The sequence below is a fragment of the Phaseolus vulgaris genome, chromosome 8 (genome assembly GCF_000499845.2).
Source record: "Phaseolus vulgaris cultivar G19833 chromosome 8, P. vulgaris v2.0, whole genome shotgun sequence".
Classification (NCBI taxonomy): Eukaryota; Viridiplantae; Streptophyta; class Magnoliopsida; order Fabales; family Fabaceae; genus Phaseolus; species Phaseolus vulgaris.
The window spans coordinates 60,911,952-60,931,939 of NC_023752.2; the positions used below are offsets into that span (position 1 = coordinate 60,911,952).

General features: G+C 32.2%; 3 protein-coding genes across 3 annotated transcripts; 2 read left to right on the forward strand and 1 right to left on the reverse strand.

Annotated features, from left to right (window-relative positions):
• Positions 1 to 2,260: 2,260 nt before the first annotated feature.
• Positions 2,261 to 6,565, forward strand: LOC137825437 (josephin-like protein). Its single transcript, XM_068631104.1, has 4 exons — positions 2,261 to 2,488; positions 2,645 to 3,105; positions 3,816 to 3,872; positions 5,863 to 6,565. Exons 1-4 carry the CDS (start codon positions 2,411 to 2,413, stop codon positions 6,413 to 6,415), a joined length of 1,149 nt encoding a protein of 382 aa, XP_068487205.1. The 5' UTR covers positions 2,261 to 2,410; the 3' UTR covers positions 6,416 to 6,565.
• A 3,861-nt stretch (positions 6,566 to 10,426) lies between these two features.
• LOC137826872 (cytochrome P450 86A1-like) lies at positions 10,427 to 12,371 on the forward strand. The gene is made up of 2 exons (XM_068633023.1): positions 10,427 to 11,172; positions 11,310 to 12,371. The coding sequence occupies exons 1-2, from the start codon at positions 10,493 to 10,495 to the stop codon at positions 12,187 to 12,189; spliced, it is 1,560 nt and encodes a 519-aa protein (XP_068489124.1). The 5' UTR covers positions 10,427 to 10,492; the 3' UTR covers positions 12,190 to 12,371.
• Positions 12,372 to 15,899: 3,528 nt separating this feature from the next.
• LOC137825438 (transcription factor MYB64-like) lies at positions 15,900 to 19,867 on the reverse strand. The gene is made up of 3 exons (XM_068631105.1): positions 19,530 to 19,867; positions 19,317 to 19,443; positions 15,900 to 16,544 (listed from the first exon to the last, which is right to left on the reverse strand). Exons 1-3 carry the CDS (start codon positions 19,865 to 19,867, stop codon positions 15,900 to 15,902), a joined length of 1,110 nt encoding a protein of 369 aa, XP_068487206.1.
• Between the last annotated feature and the right edge of the window lie 121 nt (positions 19,868 to 19,988).

Sequence of the window (19,988 nt, forward strand, 5' to 3'; positions counted from 1 at the left end):
GATCTCATTTTGTAGTGGTGAGAATCTTGAAGAAGATAACAGGAAGTGGAGAAACAGTGGTGGTGGGTGAGTTTGAACAGTTTCACTAGAATTGGAAGTTTTACACTTTAAAGTAATCATAACAATCATTTCTTTTTAAAATCATCCTTCCCAAAACAGACATAAAGGAAGGGTTGGTTGGCGGAATCAGCCTTTTTTTTTTTTAAAAAAAAATTCTTTAATTTTATAATGTTAAATTGTTATATATATATATATTAAATTTTTGATTGATAATTATTATTTTATAAATTATTTTATTATATTTAATAATTAAAATATAATTTATAAGTGAGTGATTTAAGTTATAATACTATTATATGTTTGTATCAAATATCTTAAATTTATTTTGTTTTATTTTTTAATTTACTCTCACATAGTCTCTGATCCGATAGATTGGAAATATCATTGAATTCCATCAAACTTTAGGCAATTTCTTAAACCCTAAAATCACATTTTTACAAATCGTTTTAAACTTTAAAAAGAATAAATTGTCAACAGAAATTTCCATCTTGACAAAAACACAAGAATTAGGATATATTATGCAATTGAGTGTTATTTATTTCACGAGGTCTTCACAGATTATCCACAAACATGGTCTATCGATTTTTGTAACTATATATGAGGTTTTTTAATAAAAAATATAATTATTATATTAGTTAGATGAATTTATATTTATATATTATTATACCAACTGTACCGTCTCGGAGCATTGACCAAAAGTCAAAGTCAATACATAGAGAGACGTCGTCCAAGAGAGACATCGACAAGTAAAGACGTCGCCAGGAGGCTTCGGGCCTCGACAGTCCAGAACAACAACAAGGTGAAGAAAAAGGTGGCTTTAAGGCCATAGGTTCTAGCACCGATAGGGGTATCCTGACTCGTGAAGTACCCATGCCACTGTTGGGAGACCCTGGGATAGATACGACCCATGAGAGGGCCATGACCAGGGGAGAACCACGTGCATGGTGTGAGAGAAAGGTAGATACACCCCCAAGGCAAGTGATTAGTGATTGGGGCGCATGAGTTGGCACCTAGGAAGCCAACCCACGTGCCAGAAGCACTTCGCAGGAAAGAGGGCTCACACGATGGAATAACCCTAAGTTGGGTTGCGGCGCGCTGTCGGACCCTCTGCACAGAATAACGATCAAGTCAGAAGGGCACGTGGCAATGCACACATGCTCATTAAAGGTTTCATTGAAAGTTTGTCAAGGTACGCGTTAATTTAGTTAAGATTCGAATGTTCCAAAGAATGTTTTTATACGCTTTCAATGCGCTTTAAATGCTGGATGTGTATAAAAATGGGCCTGGGGACGTTTGAAAGAGGAGAGTTTTAACCTAATTCTCACAGTTGCACAGAACACAAAACCCTAGTTGCTTTGGCTGCCACAGTGAGCACAAGACAATTAGGGCAACGCAGTTTAGTTACCCAGTTTTAGTGATTCAGCTCAGTTTTTCGACCACCTCCAGAGGGTCTGTCCCCCTTGATGTTTCTCGCTAGCTGACTTGATCGTCGGAGTGCAAACGGCCGTGAGAGCGCCCCTTTGTTCACTTCTTTTCAGGTATCTCAGACGGTGCAAAATGAAGGTGCCCTAGCTCGCGAGGACAAGCCACGCACAAAGACGGTCCCGGTCAACCGACGGGAACACCAACTTTATTGAATATAAACTTAAAAATCTTACGTTGAAATTGGCTAATGCAAAAAAAAAAAAAATCCACACGAACACTTCTAAAATGGTGTAATGAATAAATTGGATGTGAGTTTTGTGGTATTCTTTAAAAATCGAGTTTATTCTGAACAAAATTTAGAGTCCTATACAAAGACAATTCTTAATTTTCAAAATTCTATCATATTTAAATAAGATATATATTTAAGACCTCCCATGTTAAATATTCTCTAACAAATAATAACTTGTAGTTTCAAGTACTTGTGTTTAATTTATTTTACTTATAACAAGTATTAATATTTTTTAATTTAATTACATTAAAATGTATTTTATAAAATAATAGTTAAAGGTTTAAGATATAATATATATCATTATTTTAAAATATACATAATTGGCATCTATTATATTTATTTGAAAATAAATTTTATAATTTTTTTCCGAATGAATTAATATTTTAAAATAATGACAACTTTAAATATATACAGAATAAAGTCTCTTACACTCTAGATATAAATTAAGACTGGTAGATAAAAAAATGTCTTACAAAATTAACATTCTTTTTAAAATTTAACAAAAAGGAAAAACAGCTCTTAATATAAATTAAATCAAAAACATCCTTAATTTATTCTAGAAAAGAGAAAAAAAGAAGGAACACACCAACACTGCAAATTCAACTTTAACATCGAAAATTCAGCCGCAGAACAACCATGAAGAATTCCGAAGTGTATCACGAAAGGCAAAAATTACAGTTCTGTCTTGTTCATTCTCTCAACTCCCTCTTTCAGGTGCTTCTTCCCTTTCCCAATCACTGATTCTTCAATTTCAGCACTATCAACGAATACTCATCACTGTTTTTATTTTCAATTTCGTTTCTTTTTGCATACTTTCACTGATTCACGTTTTTTTCTGCTTTTGGGTCCTTTCAATTTCACCTCGATCAGCAAAAGGATGCTTTCACTCGAGAAAAATTGAATGGAATTTCTGAAAGGCTCGCACTTGAAGATTCCAGCACAGAAACGTGGACACCGTTCTCTGTTCTATTCAAACCCCATCACAATGTTTTCACTGGAAACTATGATATAAATGTTCTAATTGCGGCTTTGGAAGAGAAAGGAAAGAGTGTGGTGTGGCATGATCGTAGAAAGGGGGCATCTTGCATTGATCTCGATGCACCTGTTTTGATGGGGATTGTGATCAATGTGTCAGTGACTAGGTTTGGTGGGATTTGGAAAAGTAGGCACTGGATTGCATTGAGGAAGATTGATGGGGTTTGGTTTAACTTGGACAGTGACCTTCCTGCCCCTCTACCTTTTCATGATGCACATAAAGTAAGGGAGTTCTTGGATTTTACATTGGCACAAGGAGGGGAGATTTTGATCGTCTTGAATGAGAAACAGTCTTGAAAATTTGAAGTTAATGATTCATTTCGAGTCAAATTTGGGCATCCATGTGTACAGTACCAAACTGATTGCATTTCAATGGAGAATGTAGCCTCACCCATCGTGTCTCTGAGGATATTTAGTGAGTTTGTTGTGAATAATGGTTGAAACTGCTTCTGGAGGATGTTCTTCATAGGAGATAGTGTGTTGTCTGTAATACACTTGTCTCTAGTTTCCATGTGTGTCTGTACTTCTTTTGAACCATTAGGAAATACATGTGTTTTTCTTTCTTGAACTGTTGCATATACAAAATTTACTATGGAATTGTTATAGCAGAAAGAGACTGGTGTGTGCGATGTACTTCAGCATTACCAAAGATACTATAAAGGATACTAACTTGGAAACATCCATTGAAATTTGATTCATAGTGGTCTATGAATGGAACATTTATCTTATATTCCCAATACATATGTGACTCTTCATTTACAATTGTGGGAACTAATTTTTTATATAGTCTGTTAAAGTCATGTAGTCTGCATGATTAGTGTGTAAACCATCCAATATGATATTTCTCCGTATAAGTCTTTCTTTAATAACCACATGTAGCTTCAATCTTTCTACAGTTGCGACTTGTAATCTATTTTGCAGCTATTGCCTACAATTTCTTATAATTATAATCACATATTCTCTTGGTATTGATTTTCCATGATTTTGATTGGTCTTTTTACTTAAGGATTTTGATTCTTAATGAAAGAAGTTATCAAATAGCACTGGTTAATAGCCATCTTCAGTGAATATTCCTTTGGGCATTGACGAATGGGATAAAAGAAATTCAATTTACAGAGACGTTATTCTTCATGCATATCCCTTTGTGTAGTGTACAAAGTCATTCCCCTAATCTGCCAAAAAAAGCATCTAACCCATATATGGCTTCCTATTGTTCAATTCTAATTAAAATGAGGTACAAGTTGGTTTGTGTGTCACTTCATGCATCAGTTCTTTCACAAAATCATCAAAAGCAACATTAAAAAGGTTTGATCCAAAGTGGGGCTTTTACTTTTATTTTCGAAGTCGTGGGAGAAAGCCATAGTGATGCTCTCATTTTGTAAACAACTGCTAGGATATTTAGAATCAATATGGATTAATTTTTCAATAGTAATATATGAGAAGAAATTGAATCAAACTTCTTTCATAATGTAAAATGAACTTGTACACTTTACCTTAAAAAAAGAAGATGAAAGCTCTTGAAACTGATGTGAGAATGTTAATTTATTGTCTGCTTAATTCCCTCTTATTTTCTTCCAAGTACTGAAAAAAAGTATATTCAAACTAGTATTATTAATTATCAAAACATGTTGCCACTCAATTTCATGATTGACAGATTGAGTTATTAAATCATTTCAACATCTCAGTGGAGAATATCAAACCTTTGGCCATTTCTTTTGGCATGTGGTCCACTTGTGACCATATTTCCTAATAATTTGCTGATAAAGGGCAGAAGAGTAACTCACCTGAAATATTTCCTTCGCTGCATAGAAATAAATATAGCAGCACGTTGTTCTAAGGAGCAACAATGTGGTCGAAAGTTTCACACCAAGTGTTGACTGTTTTTCACTTCAATGAGTAGAAATTTGTTGGTGACTTTAAATCGACAAACTCCATGACATTCTGGATGAGGATCTTTTGCTTTCCTTTGGTCAAAAAATCCAGAAAATCATATTTTATTTCTTACTTCCCAAGTTCACACCGTATTTCTGTTTTTGAACTTTCTAAGTTTCACATTCGCCCACAAATTTAGAATCATATCTTAGATGTTTGTTACTTATCCTCATTTTTATTGCTCTCTATATTCTGTTGATAATAAAACAAGAATAGCACACACATTCTTACCCATTGTTTCCAAAAGCATGGTGTTAAAGTAGTGAGGACTTTAATATCAGATATGATTTCTCTTTTTCCAATGCAAATGAAGATTAATGAAGACCGATCAAATCATGTCAACTAGTTCACACTATTCTTTAGGGATAAAATATTTAGTAGCAACTCGGTTGGTTGTGTCTTGTTGCAATGAGCTTTGAGTAAAGAAACAAAAAATAACAATGGAGCAATCCTACTGGTGGTTCTGAGAGCATCTTCAGAGAAATGAGTGAAAGAATGTAGCCCCCACCTTCCTGATATTTAAAACGGTTTCTTGCTCTGATGGATGGATGAGTTTTGGCTGGAATGATGACTTAATTACTTTAAAATAAAATATTCATGCTATCTTTGATTATACTCAACTTAGATACCTCTTCTTTCTCCACTACATGGAAAAGCTTAAACGTGTGCTCTGCAAAGTCACACTGCATCTGCAATAGAAAGTAATAAAGAGGGCTAGTGTATCTGCAACTTTCTACACCTTTAATATGACCCTTTCTCACCGCCTATACACACATATATAAAAATGAAAGTTTATCAGGTCAGAGATGAATAGAGGAGTAAATTTCCACCTAGTATTCAAATGAATGGTTAAAATTGAAATCAATTAAAACAATTTGATATCTGTTTGATAAGGAGAGTGAATGAAATGAAAGTTTTATAGCAAAATATTATGCATGTAGTGTAACTAATTTCATATAAAAAGACTTGGCTGATCTTGTGGTTGTTTCCTTGTACTTTTACATGATAATAATGGTACTCATGGGAGAAAAAGTGTAAACAATCTCATCTAGTAAAAAGGACTTGGTTATTGTTATGGTTTTTTCCTTATACTTTTACACATTTCTTTCATGATGATGAAGAAAGCAAGAGTCCTATAAATGCTTGTTCCTCACTCACATAAGAAACTCCTCATCTCACAATTCCCACCTCTCTAAGGATTCTGCTTCCAAAGTCTTCTCCCCTACAATCCTTTCAACTATCTACAACATCATCATTGTTCTCTCTCCTAATGCTATCATCATTCCAACAGGAATAAGCAACAGAATGAGTCACAGTGGCTACATCAATGAAAAAACAGGCTTGTCCTTGAGGCAGAATTCCAGCAGGAAATCAAGTAGAAATGGGCAAGTGAAGAGTTGCATGTTCAGGATTCCTTGGCAGTCTGAGACCTCTCCCGTTGAACTTGTGAAGGATCTTGCAGAAAGAGTAACTAATGCTCTACGCTTGATCTCTCCAAGGAAATCTTTACACCGAGGCTCTTCTTCCCTAACAAGATCAAAATCAGCAGGCTCCTCTGTTGATTCTCATAGAACTGCTGCTGTTGAGGACTGCATTGAGTTCATCCACTCTTCCTTTTCAAGATCAAACTCCTCAACCACAGCACCCCGCCAAGATTCTATACAAGCTCCTTGATTTGAGACACTTGCAATCATGGCTTGATACCATGTTTAGGTTCATATCTTCCTTTCTTCTCACACCTCATAATGATGGAAATTAAGCCATCCTTTTATGTTTCTGTACAAACAGAATCAGTGTATATTCATTCTTCTGATGGATTTCTTACAAGGTGTTTTTAGTTTCAATGAAACAAATGCAATAATTTACGTTTTTCACAAGAAATATTATGAAAAAGATGTTGGAGATCCATCTAGTATAGATGACTACAATTCATTATATTATATAAAAGTGGGTGCAAACCTCAACCTCATGAGTCGGTTTTAAGGGGTTGTGAGTCGGTTTTATGGGGTTGAGCCTCATGCCGAGACTGTCAATTCGTGCGTAGGACTATATATTATAGGTGATCACACTCGTTAGGATAAGATCGAAAATGGGATTGGAATAATGGAAGGGGTTAGAAGAATATGTGACGAATATGTAAAATCCTTACCTTATAATTCTATTAAGTTCGTTTGTTCATTCTTGTATGGATCTTTTGGAATATATTTTGCATAGCAGGGTTATCCATTCTCGTTGGAGTATGAAATATACAAGACATGAAAAATTCCCGTATCTCTTCATATTGACGTTCTCCATCACTCTAATCAGAGTGATCAGTGCAAGGAAGAAAAAAGAAGAAGGTGACTGAGAGGCACAGGGCTGTGAGTGAGAGACACGTAAAAAAGGAAAAAAATATTTTTGTTATTATTATTGTGTGTAACGTAGCAAAACTACGTTATATTTATATACATGGTGTGTGAAAAGAAAAAGGTATTGGGCTGAACTAAAACTTAGTCAAATATACCCAAGTCCAACAAACTCAAAACATCAAAGACTCTTTCTTCCTATACCTCCATACCTTCTTGTGCTACCCTATACTAAATATAAAAATACCGTTTTATCCTTTTTTTATGTCACCTTCATACATAATCTGGAAGTGTTCTTGGGATTTATAAAATCCGAAACTTTTTTTTGGATTTGAAACAAGCCTATGGATTATGTAATTCGGATATATTCTGGAAGTCAATCTCATATTTAGAAAAGACTTATGGATTATGTAATCCGGAAGCTAATCACACATCTAAAAAAAAGGCTTTCGGATTACATAATCCAGAAGCTAATCACACATCTAAAAAAAAGACTTCCGGATTACATAATCCGGAAACTAATCTTATGTGTAGAAAAGACTTCCAACTATGTAATTCGGAAGCTAATCACAAAAGGCTTCTAGATTACATAATCCAGAAGCTAATTTTGGATCTAGAAAAAGACTTACAGATTATGTAATCCAGAATATTAAAAAAGGGTAAGAAGCAACCAACATCAAAATCCTCTTTAAGACATCAAAATCCCCTCAAGCTTGTGGATGTATATTCAGTATATCAAGCTTGGTAACAAGTTTATGAAAAGTTGTATAGGTGAGGGATTTGTGAGAATTTTTGCTAGTAGTTCTTGAGAGCTTATGGAAAGAAGATGAAAGAGCCCACCCTATAGCTTCTCCCTTACTACATGGCAGTTAATATCCAGATGCTTGGTTCTCTCATGAAATTCGTTGTTGTGAGCTATATGTCTTGCAGATTGACTGTCACAAAAGAGGTTTGCAACATTGTTGACTATGATGCAGAGATCTTTGACAAGATATACAAGTCATTGTATTTCACAACATGTGGTGGTTAGAGCATGATATTTTTCGGAGGAAGAGGACCTGGAAATGTTGTTTTGCTTCTTGGTTTTCCATGATATCAAAGAGTCTCTAAGGAAGATGCAAAAACCATGGTTGAACAACGTGTGATGATACAAGAGGCCCAATCTGAATCACTGAAAGCTTTAAGTTGAATGTCAGTACTTTTAGGAAAGAATATACCTTGTGCTGGAAAACCATGTTTCGAATAACATTCATTAGCGGTGTGGTTCATCTTGTTACAGAAAGAACACTGCTTCCCGTAGTTCCTTCCTCTTCCTCTTCCTTGGTTGTGCTATCCATGGTTAATTTTGTTGTTTGTTCTTTGACTTTGATGATTGATGCTATTGAGTAAGATCTTTGTATCTATGCTTATACTCTCATTTAGATGTCTTTCTTATTGCAGAATAAGGGAGAAGACGCGATTGATATTCGATAGAGGTTTCATAAGTAAGACTTACGTTTTGGCAGTATTATCATTTTCTCCTAATCCTTTTAAGAAACACATAATATTTTGTTTTAGTTTATTTTTTAATGTAAATAAATTATTTTTCCTCATCATTAATTAAAGTTAAAATTGATCCTTATTGAAATTCATTAAATGACTACTAACCTATATTATTTAAGAAGAATGAAATATTTTCTCTTGTTTCATGATTTGGTGCAACCCCATTTTCTCGATTTTGATAAACCATCTGAACAACTCTTTTCTGTTGCACTCCATTTAACTGCTAGCTATTGCACTAACATTAATATTTGCTTAAGCGTGACAGTTTGGGTTAGGAAGTAATACGAAAATTTTTACCAAATCTTTGGAAAGTTTATGGAAATTTTGTTCACTTTGCTAAAAAAGTCTAACGTAAACGAGTTTGATATAATAATATGAAGATGATTTGTTTCACAGGATAATCTTGTCTTCAATTTTTACTGTCCATCAAATTATAATGTCGAAATATTTGATTGGTCAGCGACTTTGTTCCCTTGAGTATGCATAAAAAATATTTAAGCATACATATATTTCAAAATTAACCAACCAATGATTATGTTAATTTTCATGTATTCTTAAAAATGAATTTGATATTCCTGTATACCTTTTTACAAACAAGAAAATCATGAAATAGAAACAAATTTTTAGAGACAAAAAATAATTAGTTATTATATTGACTAAATTAGAGACAATTTTAGAGACTAAAAAAAAATTTGGTTTCTAAATTAGTTTTTATTATTGTTAAATGATTTATAAATTGGTATCTAATTAACAACCAAGGTTTTTCTACCAAATTAGAAACTAAATAATTGGTAGTTAAAACCTTGATAACTAATTAGATACCAATTTAGAAACCATTTAATAATAATAGAAATTAATTTAGTAACTATTTTTTTTTAGTTTCTAAAATAGTTTCTAATTTAGTTACTATAGCAACTAATTATTTGTTGTCTCTAAAATTAGTTTCTATTTCATGTTTTTTCTGTGTTAAATATACTATTTTAAAAGATTTTTATTTTAATATAATTCATATATTGAGTTTCATATTGAACAATTAGATAAATTCAATTATATAAAAATATGTCAATTTTTTTAGTACCATTTCAAAACTATTCTTAACTTTGTTGATAACTTATGGAGATCCCATATCGATAGAGATTAGAAGATTGCATAGTATATAAGTGTAAATATCACTTTATAAGTCGGTTTTATGAGTTTCAGTTTAGGCTTAAAATTCACTTTTCAACATGGTATTTGAGCAACTTTAAGTTTATTATAGTAATTATTTGTTGAGCTTATCAGGGCACCTAGACCATTTTATAGTATATAAGTAATTATTGGTATTTAAAGTAGTTTTTATTATTAATAAAAAATTACAAAATAATTCTTAAATTGTTTATTTTGTAGTAAGAGCGTAAAAAACCAAGTCAGTAGAGAAAGAAGCAAATTGTTTTTATTGATGATCTATAGCTGCATTATTATAAATAGTATACATGTGAATCTGCATTCTGTATGGTGATTGAAGTATCCATGATGTCTCATTTTATTTATTTATTTATCATTGTCCATGAAAAAAATTGATTAGAATAAATTTTAATATTATCTTAAATAATAAAATATTTAAGTTTAACTAAATCCTTTAAATCTAAGCAGAGTGAAAATTTGTCACTGTATCTGGGTTGGTAAAATTATAATTTTTCTAAGCACAGTGAAACGTAAACTATGATACATGTCCACTAACATAGACAACTCAACTCATGCCAAATTCCAACCTACCTTCTCCAAAACTTTCTCAAAACTTTCTCATCAAATAATAACAAATCAAATATTTTCTCCATAAATATAAACCCAACACAAGAACATTCCTCATTGGAACACCACCACCATGCAAATGGACACTCTCTCTCTCTTCTTCATTCTAACACCAATTCTCTCAGCCTACCTCCTATGGTTCCTCCTCCTCGCCGGAACCCTAACCGGTCCAAAACCCTTCCCCTTCCTCGGCACTCTCCCGCAGCTCTTCCACAACCGCCACCGCGTCCACGATTGGATCGCCGCTAACCTCCGCGCCGCCGGCTCCTCCGCCACCTACCAAACTTGCATCATCCCCATCCCCTTCTTAGCTCGCAGGCAAGGCTTCTACACCGTCACGTGCAACCCCAAGAACCTCGAGCACGTCCTCCGCACGCGCTTCGACAACTACCCCAAGGGCCCCAGGTGGCACGCCGCCTTCCACGACCTCCTCGGCAACGGCATCTTCAACAGCGACGGCGACACCTGGCTCATGCAGCGCAAAACCGCCGCTCTCGAGTTCACCACACGCACTCTCAAACATGCCATGTCTCGCTGGGTTAACCGCTCCATCAAGAACCGGTTGTGGTGCATCATGGAGAAAGCGCAGAAAGATAACGTCTCCGTTGACCTACAAGACCTTCTTCTCCGCTTGACCTTTGACAATATCTGCGGACTCACCCTCGGTAAAGACCCCCAAACCCTTTCCCCCGAGCTTCCGGCAAACCCCTTCTCCGTCGCTTTTGACGCCGCCACTGAAGCCACCATGCACAGGTTCCTATTATATTATATTATTCATTTCTCATTTTCTTATTTATATCTATTTTTTCTTATTGATAAACATTATTATAATTTATTAAAAACATATTTTATTTTCCAATTTTCATGACATTAATCTCATAATGTTACAGGTTCCTCTACCCGGGAATAGTGTGGAGGTTCCAGAAGCTTCTGTGCATTGGATCCGAAAAGAGGTTAAAGGAGAGCCTCCGAGTGGTGGAAGCATACATGAACGACGCCGTTGCGGATCGCAGGGAAGCTCCCTCCGACGACTTGCTCTCGCGTTTCATGAAGAAGCGTGACGCCGCCGGCAACCCCTTCTCTGCGGAAGCGCTTCAACGCATCGTCCTAAACTTCGTCCTCGCGGGCAGGGACACCTCGTCGGTGGCGCTCACCTGGTTCTTCTGGCTCCTCATTAAGCATCCTCACGTGGAGGAAAAAATCATGAACGAGATCACGACGGTTCTCTCCGACACGCGCGGCGGAGACCGACGCCGGTGGACGGAGGACCCCCTTGACTTTGGCGAGGCGGACCGGCTGGTGTACCTGAAGGCGGCGCTGGCGGAGACGCTGCGTCTGTACCCGTCGGTGCCGCAGGACTTCAAGCAGGCCGTCGCCGACGACGTGTTGCCGGACGGCACAGTGGTGCCGGCGGGGTCGACGGTGACGTACTCGATATACTCGGCTGGGAGGGTGGAAACGGTTTGGGGCAAGGATTGCATGGAGTTTAAACCGGAGAGGTGGCTTTCGGTTCGCGAGGACCGGTTCGAACCGCCAAAAGATGGGTTCAAGTTCGTGGCTTTCAACGCTGGACCGAGAACTTGTTTGGGGAAGGACTTAGCTTACCTCCAGATGAAATCAGTGGCCTTCGCTGTGCTCTTGCGTCACCGGCTATCGCTGGTTCCCGGTCACCGGGTGGAGCAGAAGATGTCTCTCACTCTGTTCATGAAGAATGGGCTGAAGGTGTTCTTGCATCCACGTAAGCTCCAAGGTGTTGCCACGTCATCATAATATCTATAAAAAATGTTTCTTTCAACAATGCAATTTCAAGATCGGTAAATAATATTTATTCATGTTGAATTTGTATTTTTGTATTTTGTGTATTACTAGTGAGAGAATAGTTATGTCAACTATTTGTGGGTAATTTATATTTCTTTGTTGAGAAAATAAAAAAGAGATTGTGTTCAAAAAAATACTTTTATTATCCAAAAATATAGTGAAATTGTAGGAAGATGAAATGATGAGTGTGGTGTTTGGAGTGGAGAAGAAAATGGTTTAAGTGAGATATTGTCTCTACTTGAATGTAATAGTTAAGAAAGAAACACATTAAATAAGGAAAGGAAAAATAAATAAATAAATATGGAAAGATGATGAAACACAAACATCATTTTCAAAAAATTCAACCTATTGAAATTTAATAGTAAGTGAAATAAAATTTGGAAATGTATGTGGGTGATAGTTGTATGAAAGAAATAAAATTATATTTAGAAATGGGATGATAGAAGGAGGCATTTACATTAACTAAGGTAAACTATTTAAATTAGGATTTTTATTTGAACAAATGATTCTCAATTGTAATATACATTTTCAAGTTAATTATAGTCTATCTTGTGTTAATAAAGCCTATTTATATTTGGATTCTTTGTTAAAATACTAGTATTTAATGCTCTTTACTTTTATTTTTAATTTTATTTAGAAATATAACAAATTTGTTTTATTTTATTTTAAAAGCAAAAGGTGAACATTACTTTAATATGTTGGGATTTTTTTTCCAAAAAAACTCATAAATGTCCTTTAAGACCCACAAAATTGTTGGAAGTTAGATAATTCTTTTTCTATTATAAACTTTTAATTCTTTACTTCACATTAATGTCTCATTTACTATAGAAAAATTATTGTTGAGAGAAATTATTGTGATTTTATCTAATAAAAAAAAGGCATAAGTATTTTCATTCTAAGAATTTTAATGTGTCATGTTACTTTTTTAAGACTTTTTAGTTTGTATTTCAACACGTAAATCTTATAAGACCCACATTGTCATGAATATATTCTTTGTTTTTGAAAAAATATATATTTATATATAGAAAAATATTCGTATAATTTAATGTCTTAATTTTTTATATCAAGACACTCCAAAAAAAACATGGAAGACTCATTTTGCAAGTGAGCAGAAAAGACTATACAATAATGTTCCAGGTTTCAAATACAAAAAAAAAACCAATAATAAAGACTATACAATAAAGCTACAAAACCTTTTGACATGCAAAACAATTTATATTCACGTGAGATTTATATTCATGTGAGATGATTTTATCATTGTAATATGATATTTTTAATATAGTAATTTTCTTCCTTTAAATTTTGATTAGCAGAATTTACTCCATTTTATTTGTTTGCTTAAACTACATTATTCACTTGCCGTGGAAACCAAAAAATCCACGCTTTAAGTAACCTAAATTCCATAAGTCTAATTAAATCAAATTTAAACAAACATTCTAATGAATATCCCTTCAAACATCAAATACTCGTTACAATTGACACAACTTCTCATATTCAATGATATGTCTTCGATCTAAGCAAACAAACTTGTGTGTTCAAACTCACATTAAACATGTAATTGTCTCACTTAAGTGTATCAAGACTCACATTAATTGAGATCAAACCCTCTCATGTAGTGTTCGTCCTTTCGTTTTAATCGAAACTTTATTCCCTTTACTTAGAATGAATATCGACCCACTTCAAGTTGCATGGTTTCATCCAAACAATAGTCACTTAAAGTCATTTTTTTTTATCAGCAATAATGAATAAATAAATAGAATCACTTCAGAGGTGATTCAACTCTTATACATAATAAGACTCTATAGCACACATTTCCAAGGCGCCCACTACCAAATAAGGAAAAAAGCCACCACCTAATCAGAAAGAAACCAACCAACAAACACCCAACCTAAAGGTTACCTAAGGAATATTCAAACCACACTAATCAACACACAATCCACACATAAAAACCAATCAAATATAATAATACTCTAAACACTTATAACAGATTGAAACAAGATATAGGAGTCAAACACCAGTCAGAAAAGGAAAAAATGAGTAGTAGGAATTTTAAAGGTAACCAAGTCCAAGCGTGCAGCTGGGCCAAATAGAAGATTTCAATATGATCCACCAATCCACCTTTGAAGATGATCTTATTCCTATGGTTCCAGATCTCCCTTACCACTTAAAGCCATTGTTGTTTCCCTTAAGTAACCTACTATTTTATGACAAATTTTTCTCTCATGCAACGGATTGATATACATGATTCTTAAGCATTTTACCATCATTATTTTTCATCATTTTTTTTTTCTTATGCCACTTTGTGTGATAACTTCCTATCTCACTATAGGATTTTTTTTTTATGAATTCATATTTTGTCACAAATTCCTTTATGATGATTTTTTTAGGGTTTAGTAGTGTCTCTTTAAAATTTATCTAAAATTCTGAAAGGTGAAGTTATTTATTTTGCGAATACAATATAATGCTAAGAAGGTAACAATATGAGGACTAGGATAAGCCAATTGTCCTCTCTTTGAGGTTTTGATAAAAGAGGAAATGTTATTTCTGTTGGGATTGCTACATTGGATTTATCAAAAGCTTAATTTAAAAGTTTTAGAAATGTATAACATAAATTTTGTTAATAAAGGATAATTATTGAGGGAGAGATTATTGCAAATTACATTAATTATCTTATGGTATAAGATAGGTAGGCTAAGTCGCAATTAAAGAGTTTGATGTAGTGCTGAGAGGTAGATTATTAAAAATAACATCAATTATAGTAGAAATAGTTGCACTCTCACAATTATTTATAGTTTTTTATAGAATATGAAAATTGATAGATTATGGGACAAGTAGAACATCTTTTAATATAATATATTATTCTAAAGTTATAATATATCACTTAAGTAATATCCTAACAATGAGAGTCATCATTATATGCATAACTTAATGTTGCAAATGTTGGAATCAATTGTTCCAAAGGTCAGTGAGTCAATTGAACCATGGTGCTTCCTTCTAAATAGAAAAAGTTTTACTCCGACTATTAACTATAACATGAAAGATACATTGTGGGACATATAAAGCATATACAATAGACTATTTTAAAATTATATCCTCGAATCTACTTATGGGTACACTATCACCATTTTGAACTAAAATTTTGAGAATGAAAATGTAAGTTTAAACAACAATAAAATAGAAGGATAGTAACAAACTTTTAAATCTAACTGACAATTTTAATTTGAAGATGTCGTGCTTAATGCTTTGTTTCGACAATAATGATACATACCATTATTATAATGGTAAAAACGAAAGTCGTGCATCTAAACACAATTTTTTTCAAATTAAAATCGTAATTTCTCCCACAAGACTTACCTATTGTGTATTTTTTTTCTGTTCATATTTTTTCCTAATCCTAAAATAAAGAACATTTGATGTGTGAAATATGTACCAAACATTCTACTAAAAAAGCAAAAAAAATGAGAATCAAACAATGTAACATAACAGAAAAAGGAGATAGTACTATGCAAAGAAAAAAAAATGTAAATCCCATGAAGACATCATTGAAATTAAGAAGTTCAAATTACCAAAAGGTTTATGACCTTATTTGAAACCACCACCCGAACAATAAGCTTTAAACCAAGAATGGAAAACCTTTTGAACTATATATGAAGAAACAAAGTCTACCAAATGTCCTCTCCTTTTACTTGTGAGCAACCTTGATGCCGAAAATCTATGTTTAGATTCTGATTTCCATATCCGAAGGGAGATACATATAGATCCGAAGGAAGGTAGTTACCTGGAGGATGAGCATGAGTCTCTCTAGGGAAGAGACTATCATTCAACTGCATATTATCTGAGAATTGCTGAGAATACAAAAACTCACTCTCATCCATATCATCAACATTCATGTTCCAGCAATCCAGATATGAGGTTGGAGACATCTTGGGGTGCTTAGAGGCATCAACATTCTCCATGCAAATTTGTTGCATGAAGAGTAGATCGTTAGCAAAAGGTTCATGGAAGACATGGTTTAAAGGGTTAGGTGCATTTTCCTGTGGGGCAGTGATGATGAGAGGTGTAGGGTTTGTGGTGATGAGGGTCTTGCTTCTGATGTAGTCTTCGAGAATGGAGGAATGTGGTTTTCCATTTTTGGTTTTCTTGTGCTTTCTCTTTGAGTTGAGTCTCCTTTTGGTGGCATTCCAGTGGTTCTTTATGGCATTCTCTGATCTTCCTGCAAGGCGTTTTGCCATCTCGCACCAACGATTTCCAAGGCTCGCATGCATCTCTACTAGGATCCTCTCTTCTTCTTCACTCCAACTATCTTTCTGATAAAACTTCACTTGTCAAAGCAAAGTATATAAAAGTGAACAGAAACCAATAACTATGAACCATCACAAGAATGAGTGCTAACCTAGATAGATGATAGTGGTAAGATTTCTTCACATTATTACAAAAATTCAGAAAACTTTAATCAACCTTACACAAATTAGTAAAAACACATGCTTGTATATACTTCCTGGGTTTGCATTTCTAGTGTATTATCAAATTTTAATTGTATTCAAATGAGAAAAGAAAAAAAACTTTCTTTTCAAGTTTAACACAAAAAAAATATAATTATATTTTTCAGACATAATCTATTGTCATCAACCTTTTGTCTGAATTATACACTACTAAAAAATAATTAAAAATAAAAAATAATTAGTTATTATATTGATTAAATTAGATACTAATTTATAAATAAAAAATTATTAGTATTTAAAGTAATTTTTATTATTAATAAAAAATTATAAATTAATTTTTAAATTATTATTTAATTAGGTACCAAGGTTTTAGTTACAAATTTGAATATAAATTGGTTAAAATATTGGTAGTTAATTAGATATCAATTTAAAAAATAGTTTGTAATTTTTTTTATTAATAATAGAAATTACTTTAGATAACAATAAATTTTTAATCATTGAAATAGTATCTAATTTAGTTAATATAACTAATTATTTTTTTTCTAAAATTTAGTTTCTATTTAATGATTTTTTTTATATTGATCTAATATGTATAATATAATATAATATAATAGTGAATTATTAAAATTTAACTAATAGATTTATATTAAAAATAGAAAAAATTGATTAAATTTATAATTTATTATACTTAGTAATTTATCATTTATATTTATTACATATAAAATTATCATATTATTCATGATTATATAATAAATTTAAATTATATAGTATATAAGTATATAATTCATAACTTACTATGTAAATATATAGTAAATTAAAATTTATGGCTATTTTAAATTCAAACTTCTTATACAATTTATAATTTATTATATATTTAAATAATTTTAGTATTATATAAATTATCAAAAAAATTATATAGTAAAACTTATATAAAGTTCTACATATAAATTGTAAATTATATTATAAACTTATATGAGATTTTAAAATAATACAATTTTAACTTCTAATTAAAAAATAAGAAAAAATAGTTAATCTCCCTAAACTTTATCCCTTTTATAAATAGGCACTTTAAACTTTAAATTTATTTTTATTGATATTCAAAATTCATCACATTTACAAATAGATAGCTAGAACTTTAGTTTTGTTCCTAATGATTCTTGAAATTTATTGTTTTTTTTTAAATAAATACCTTAAATTTTACTTTTATTCTAATTAATCTTTAAAACTTATCCAGCTTTTACAAAAAAAAAAATGTATTAATAATGCAATTCTTTATTTTGTTAGTCAGTTTAAATAATCATTTTCTGAAAAATATTTATAAAAAATGGTAAATTTTAAGGTTTAATTATAATAAAATTAAAATTTTAGGTGTTTATTTTAGAATTATATAGTTAAAAATAGTTATGAGTTTTAAGGAATATGTGATGTAAATAGTTTAACTCAAACTTATTTAGAAAAGGCTTTTTGTAAAAGTTTGATAAGTTTCAAGGATTAATTAGAATAAAATTAATATTTAAGATGTTTATTATAGAAATGGTAAAATTTAAGGAATAATTAAAATTAAAATATATTTATTTATAAATGAGATAAAGTTTGTAAATCAATTAAACTAAAATTAAAAGTTAAGATACTTATTTGTAAAAGAAAATCAAATTGAGTATGATAAAAATACTTTTTTTCTCTAAAAATAAACATTATAGAGAAATGAATCTCTTTATATAATTATATTGATGCACCAAATCTGGTGTGAGCAAGATTAGTGCACATCTTGATAGATGGTGGTGTTAAGATTTTTTCACATTATAGCATAGAAGTTGAGAGAAAAATTCAAAAACATTTAACCATATATCATGATTGTGTACTATGGACAAGAATATGTACACATCTTGGATTGTGCTAAGAATATTATATATATATATATATATATATATATTTATATATATATATATAGCATAAACACAATTTTTTAATAAAAAGTCTATTTATTACACACATTTTTTTATCTTTGTTTTCTTATATAATATCTTCTATAATATATAGTTTCTTTGCTCTCTTTTTTTTCTATCTAAATGTTCAACATTTTGGATGTTAAACAATATCTTCTCAAGATTTATTTCCATTAGAGGATATCATCTCCTAACAACAAAAAATTATAAATAATCCTTGTCAAAATATCAATTTTTTACCTTGTTATTAAAATGACTAAGATACTAGTTTAAATTTAAAATCATTATAAAGCTAACAAATTATAATATCATAATTATATAAGATAGTCTCATAATACTGAAAATTAGAAATAAGATATAAATCTATAGTTTCTTATTATTTTCAAAAAGTTAGAATGGCACTGTACTTGAACTAGTTTTTTTCATCGTATATAATTTATTTGAATCCATGTTTGAAGTTTAAAAACATAACCAGAACAATCCTAAATCATACTCAAATTCTGACTGTGTTAAGATTCATTCACCCTAGAGAACATGATACCTAGTAAGAGTCTTAAGTACAGAAAAACCTCAAAAAACACGAACCACATTCAGATGCACCAACCTTATATTATGCAGAACAACATTCATTCTAATACAATAATCCTAAGATGTAATGTAACTATATATTATTAAGTGTTAATTAACAAACCTTAATATCAGGACGCAAATGATTATTCCATCTTTCTCTACACTGTTTGCCAACTCTTCCCTCCAAATTCTCAGCTATTTCAGCCCATTTTCTATCACCATGTTGTTTCACCAACCTTATTAGTTTTCTGCAGTTACACCAAATAAACTTCAGAACTTGGCACAAATTTATACTGATAAGAATTTATCAAACCAAACATTTAAAAAACTCAACCTGTCCTCTTCTTTGTTCCATTGTCCTTTGATCCAAGACACAGAAGATTGTTTCTTCCTTCTCCTTCCCACAACTTTTGTGTTCTTGCATGAAACCTGCATGTCTTCCAGGCACAGTGTAAGGTTGTGGTTGATGTTTGTCCACTTAAAAGCCTCCTCAGAAAAAGCACCCTCAGAAAAAGCACAATCATCACTGTTCCTTGCTTGTTGCTGTTGTTTTTGATGAAGGAAGTGGGCACATAAGAATTCATTTGTGTCTGTGGATGTGAAAGCAGGGTTCATAACATCACAACCATAAATTTGAAAGCCATTACCACCATGACTTTCTCCTATTGACATGATATCCATGAAAAGGAGAATAAATCAAAAGGGAAAGTATTGTTTATTGTGGCAGGTGTAGGGTTGTGTGTTAGGTGAAATTAGGGTTCACAGATACTGAAGCTTAAGCCAAACACTGTAA

Bases quoted from the DNA above. Each gene is read 5' to 3' on its own strand.
- LOC137825437 (XM_068631104.1), top strand. From the start codon at position 2,411: ATGAAGAATTCCGAAGTGTATCACGAAAGGCAAAAATTACAGTTCTGT. The intron at 2,489-2,644 runs GTGCTTCTTCCC...CACCTCGATCAG, and splicing joins CTCTCAACTCCCTCTTTCAG to CAAAAGGATGCTTTCACTCG. The intron at 3,873-5,862 runs GTGAATATTCCT...ATGATGATGAAG, and splicing joins CTGGTTAATAGCCATCTTCA to AAAGCAAGAGTCCTATAAAT.
- LOC137826872 (XM_068633023.1), top strand. From the start codon at position 10,493: ATGCAAATGGACACTCTCTCTCTCTTCTTCATTCTAACACCAATTCTC. The intron at 11,173-11,309 runs GTTCCTATTATA...ATAATGTTACAG, and splicing joins ACTGAAGCCACCATGCACAG to GTTCCTCTACCCGGGAATAG.
- LOC137825438 (XM_068631105.1), bottom strand. From the start codon at position 19,867: ATGTCAATAGGAGAAAGTCATGGTGGTAATGGCTTTCAAATTTATGGT. The intron at 19,444-19,529 runs GTTGAGTTTTTT...GTGTAACTGCAG, and splicing joins TGGAACAAAGAAGAGGACAG to AAAACTAATAAGGTTGGTGA. The intron at 16,545-19,316 runs GTTTGTTAATTA...AAGTTTTATCAG, and splicing joins ATTTGCGTCCTGATATTAAG to AAAGATAGTTGGAGTGAAGA.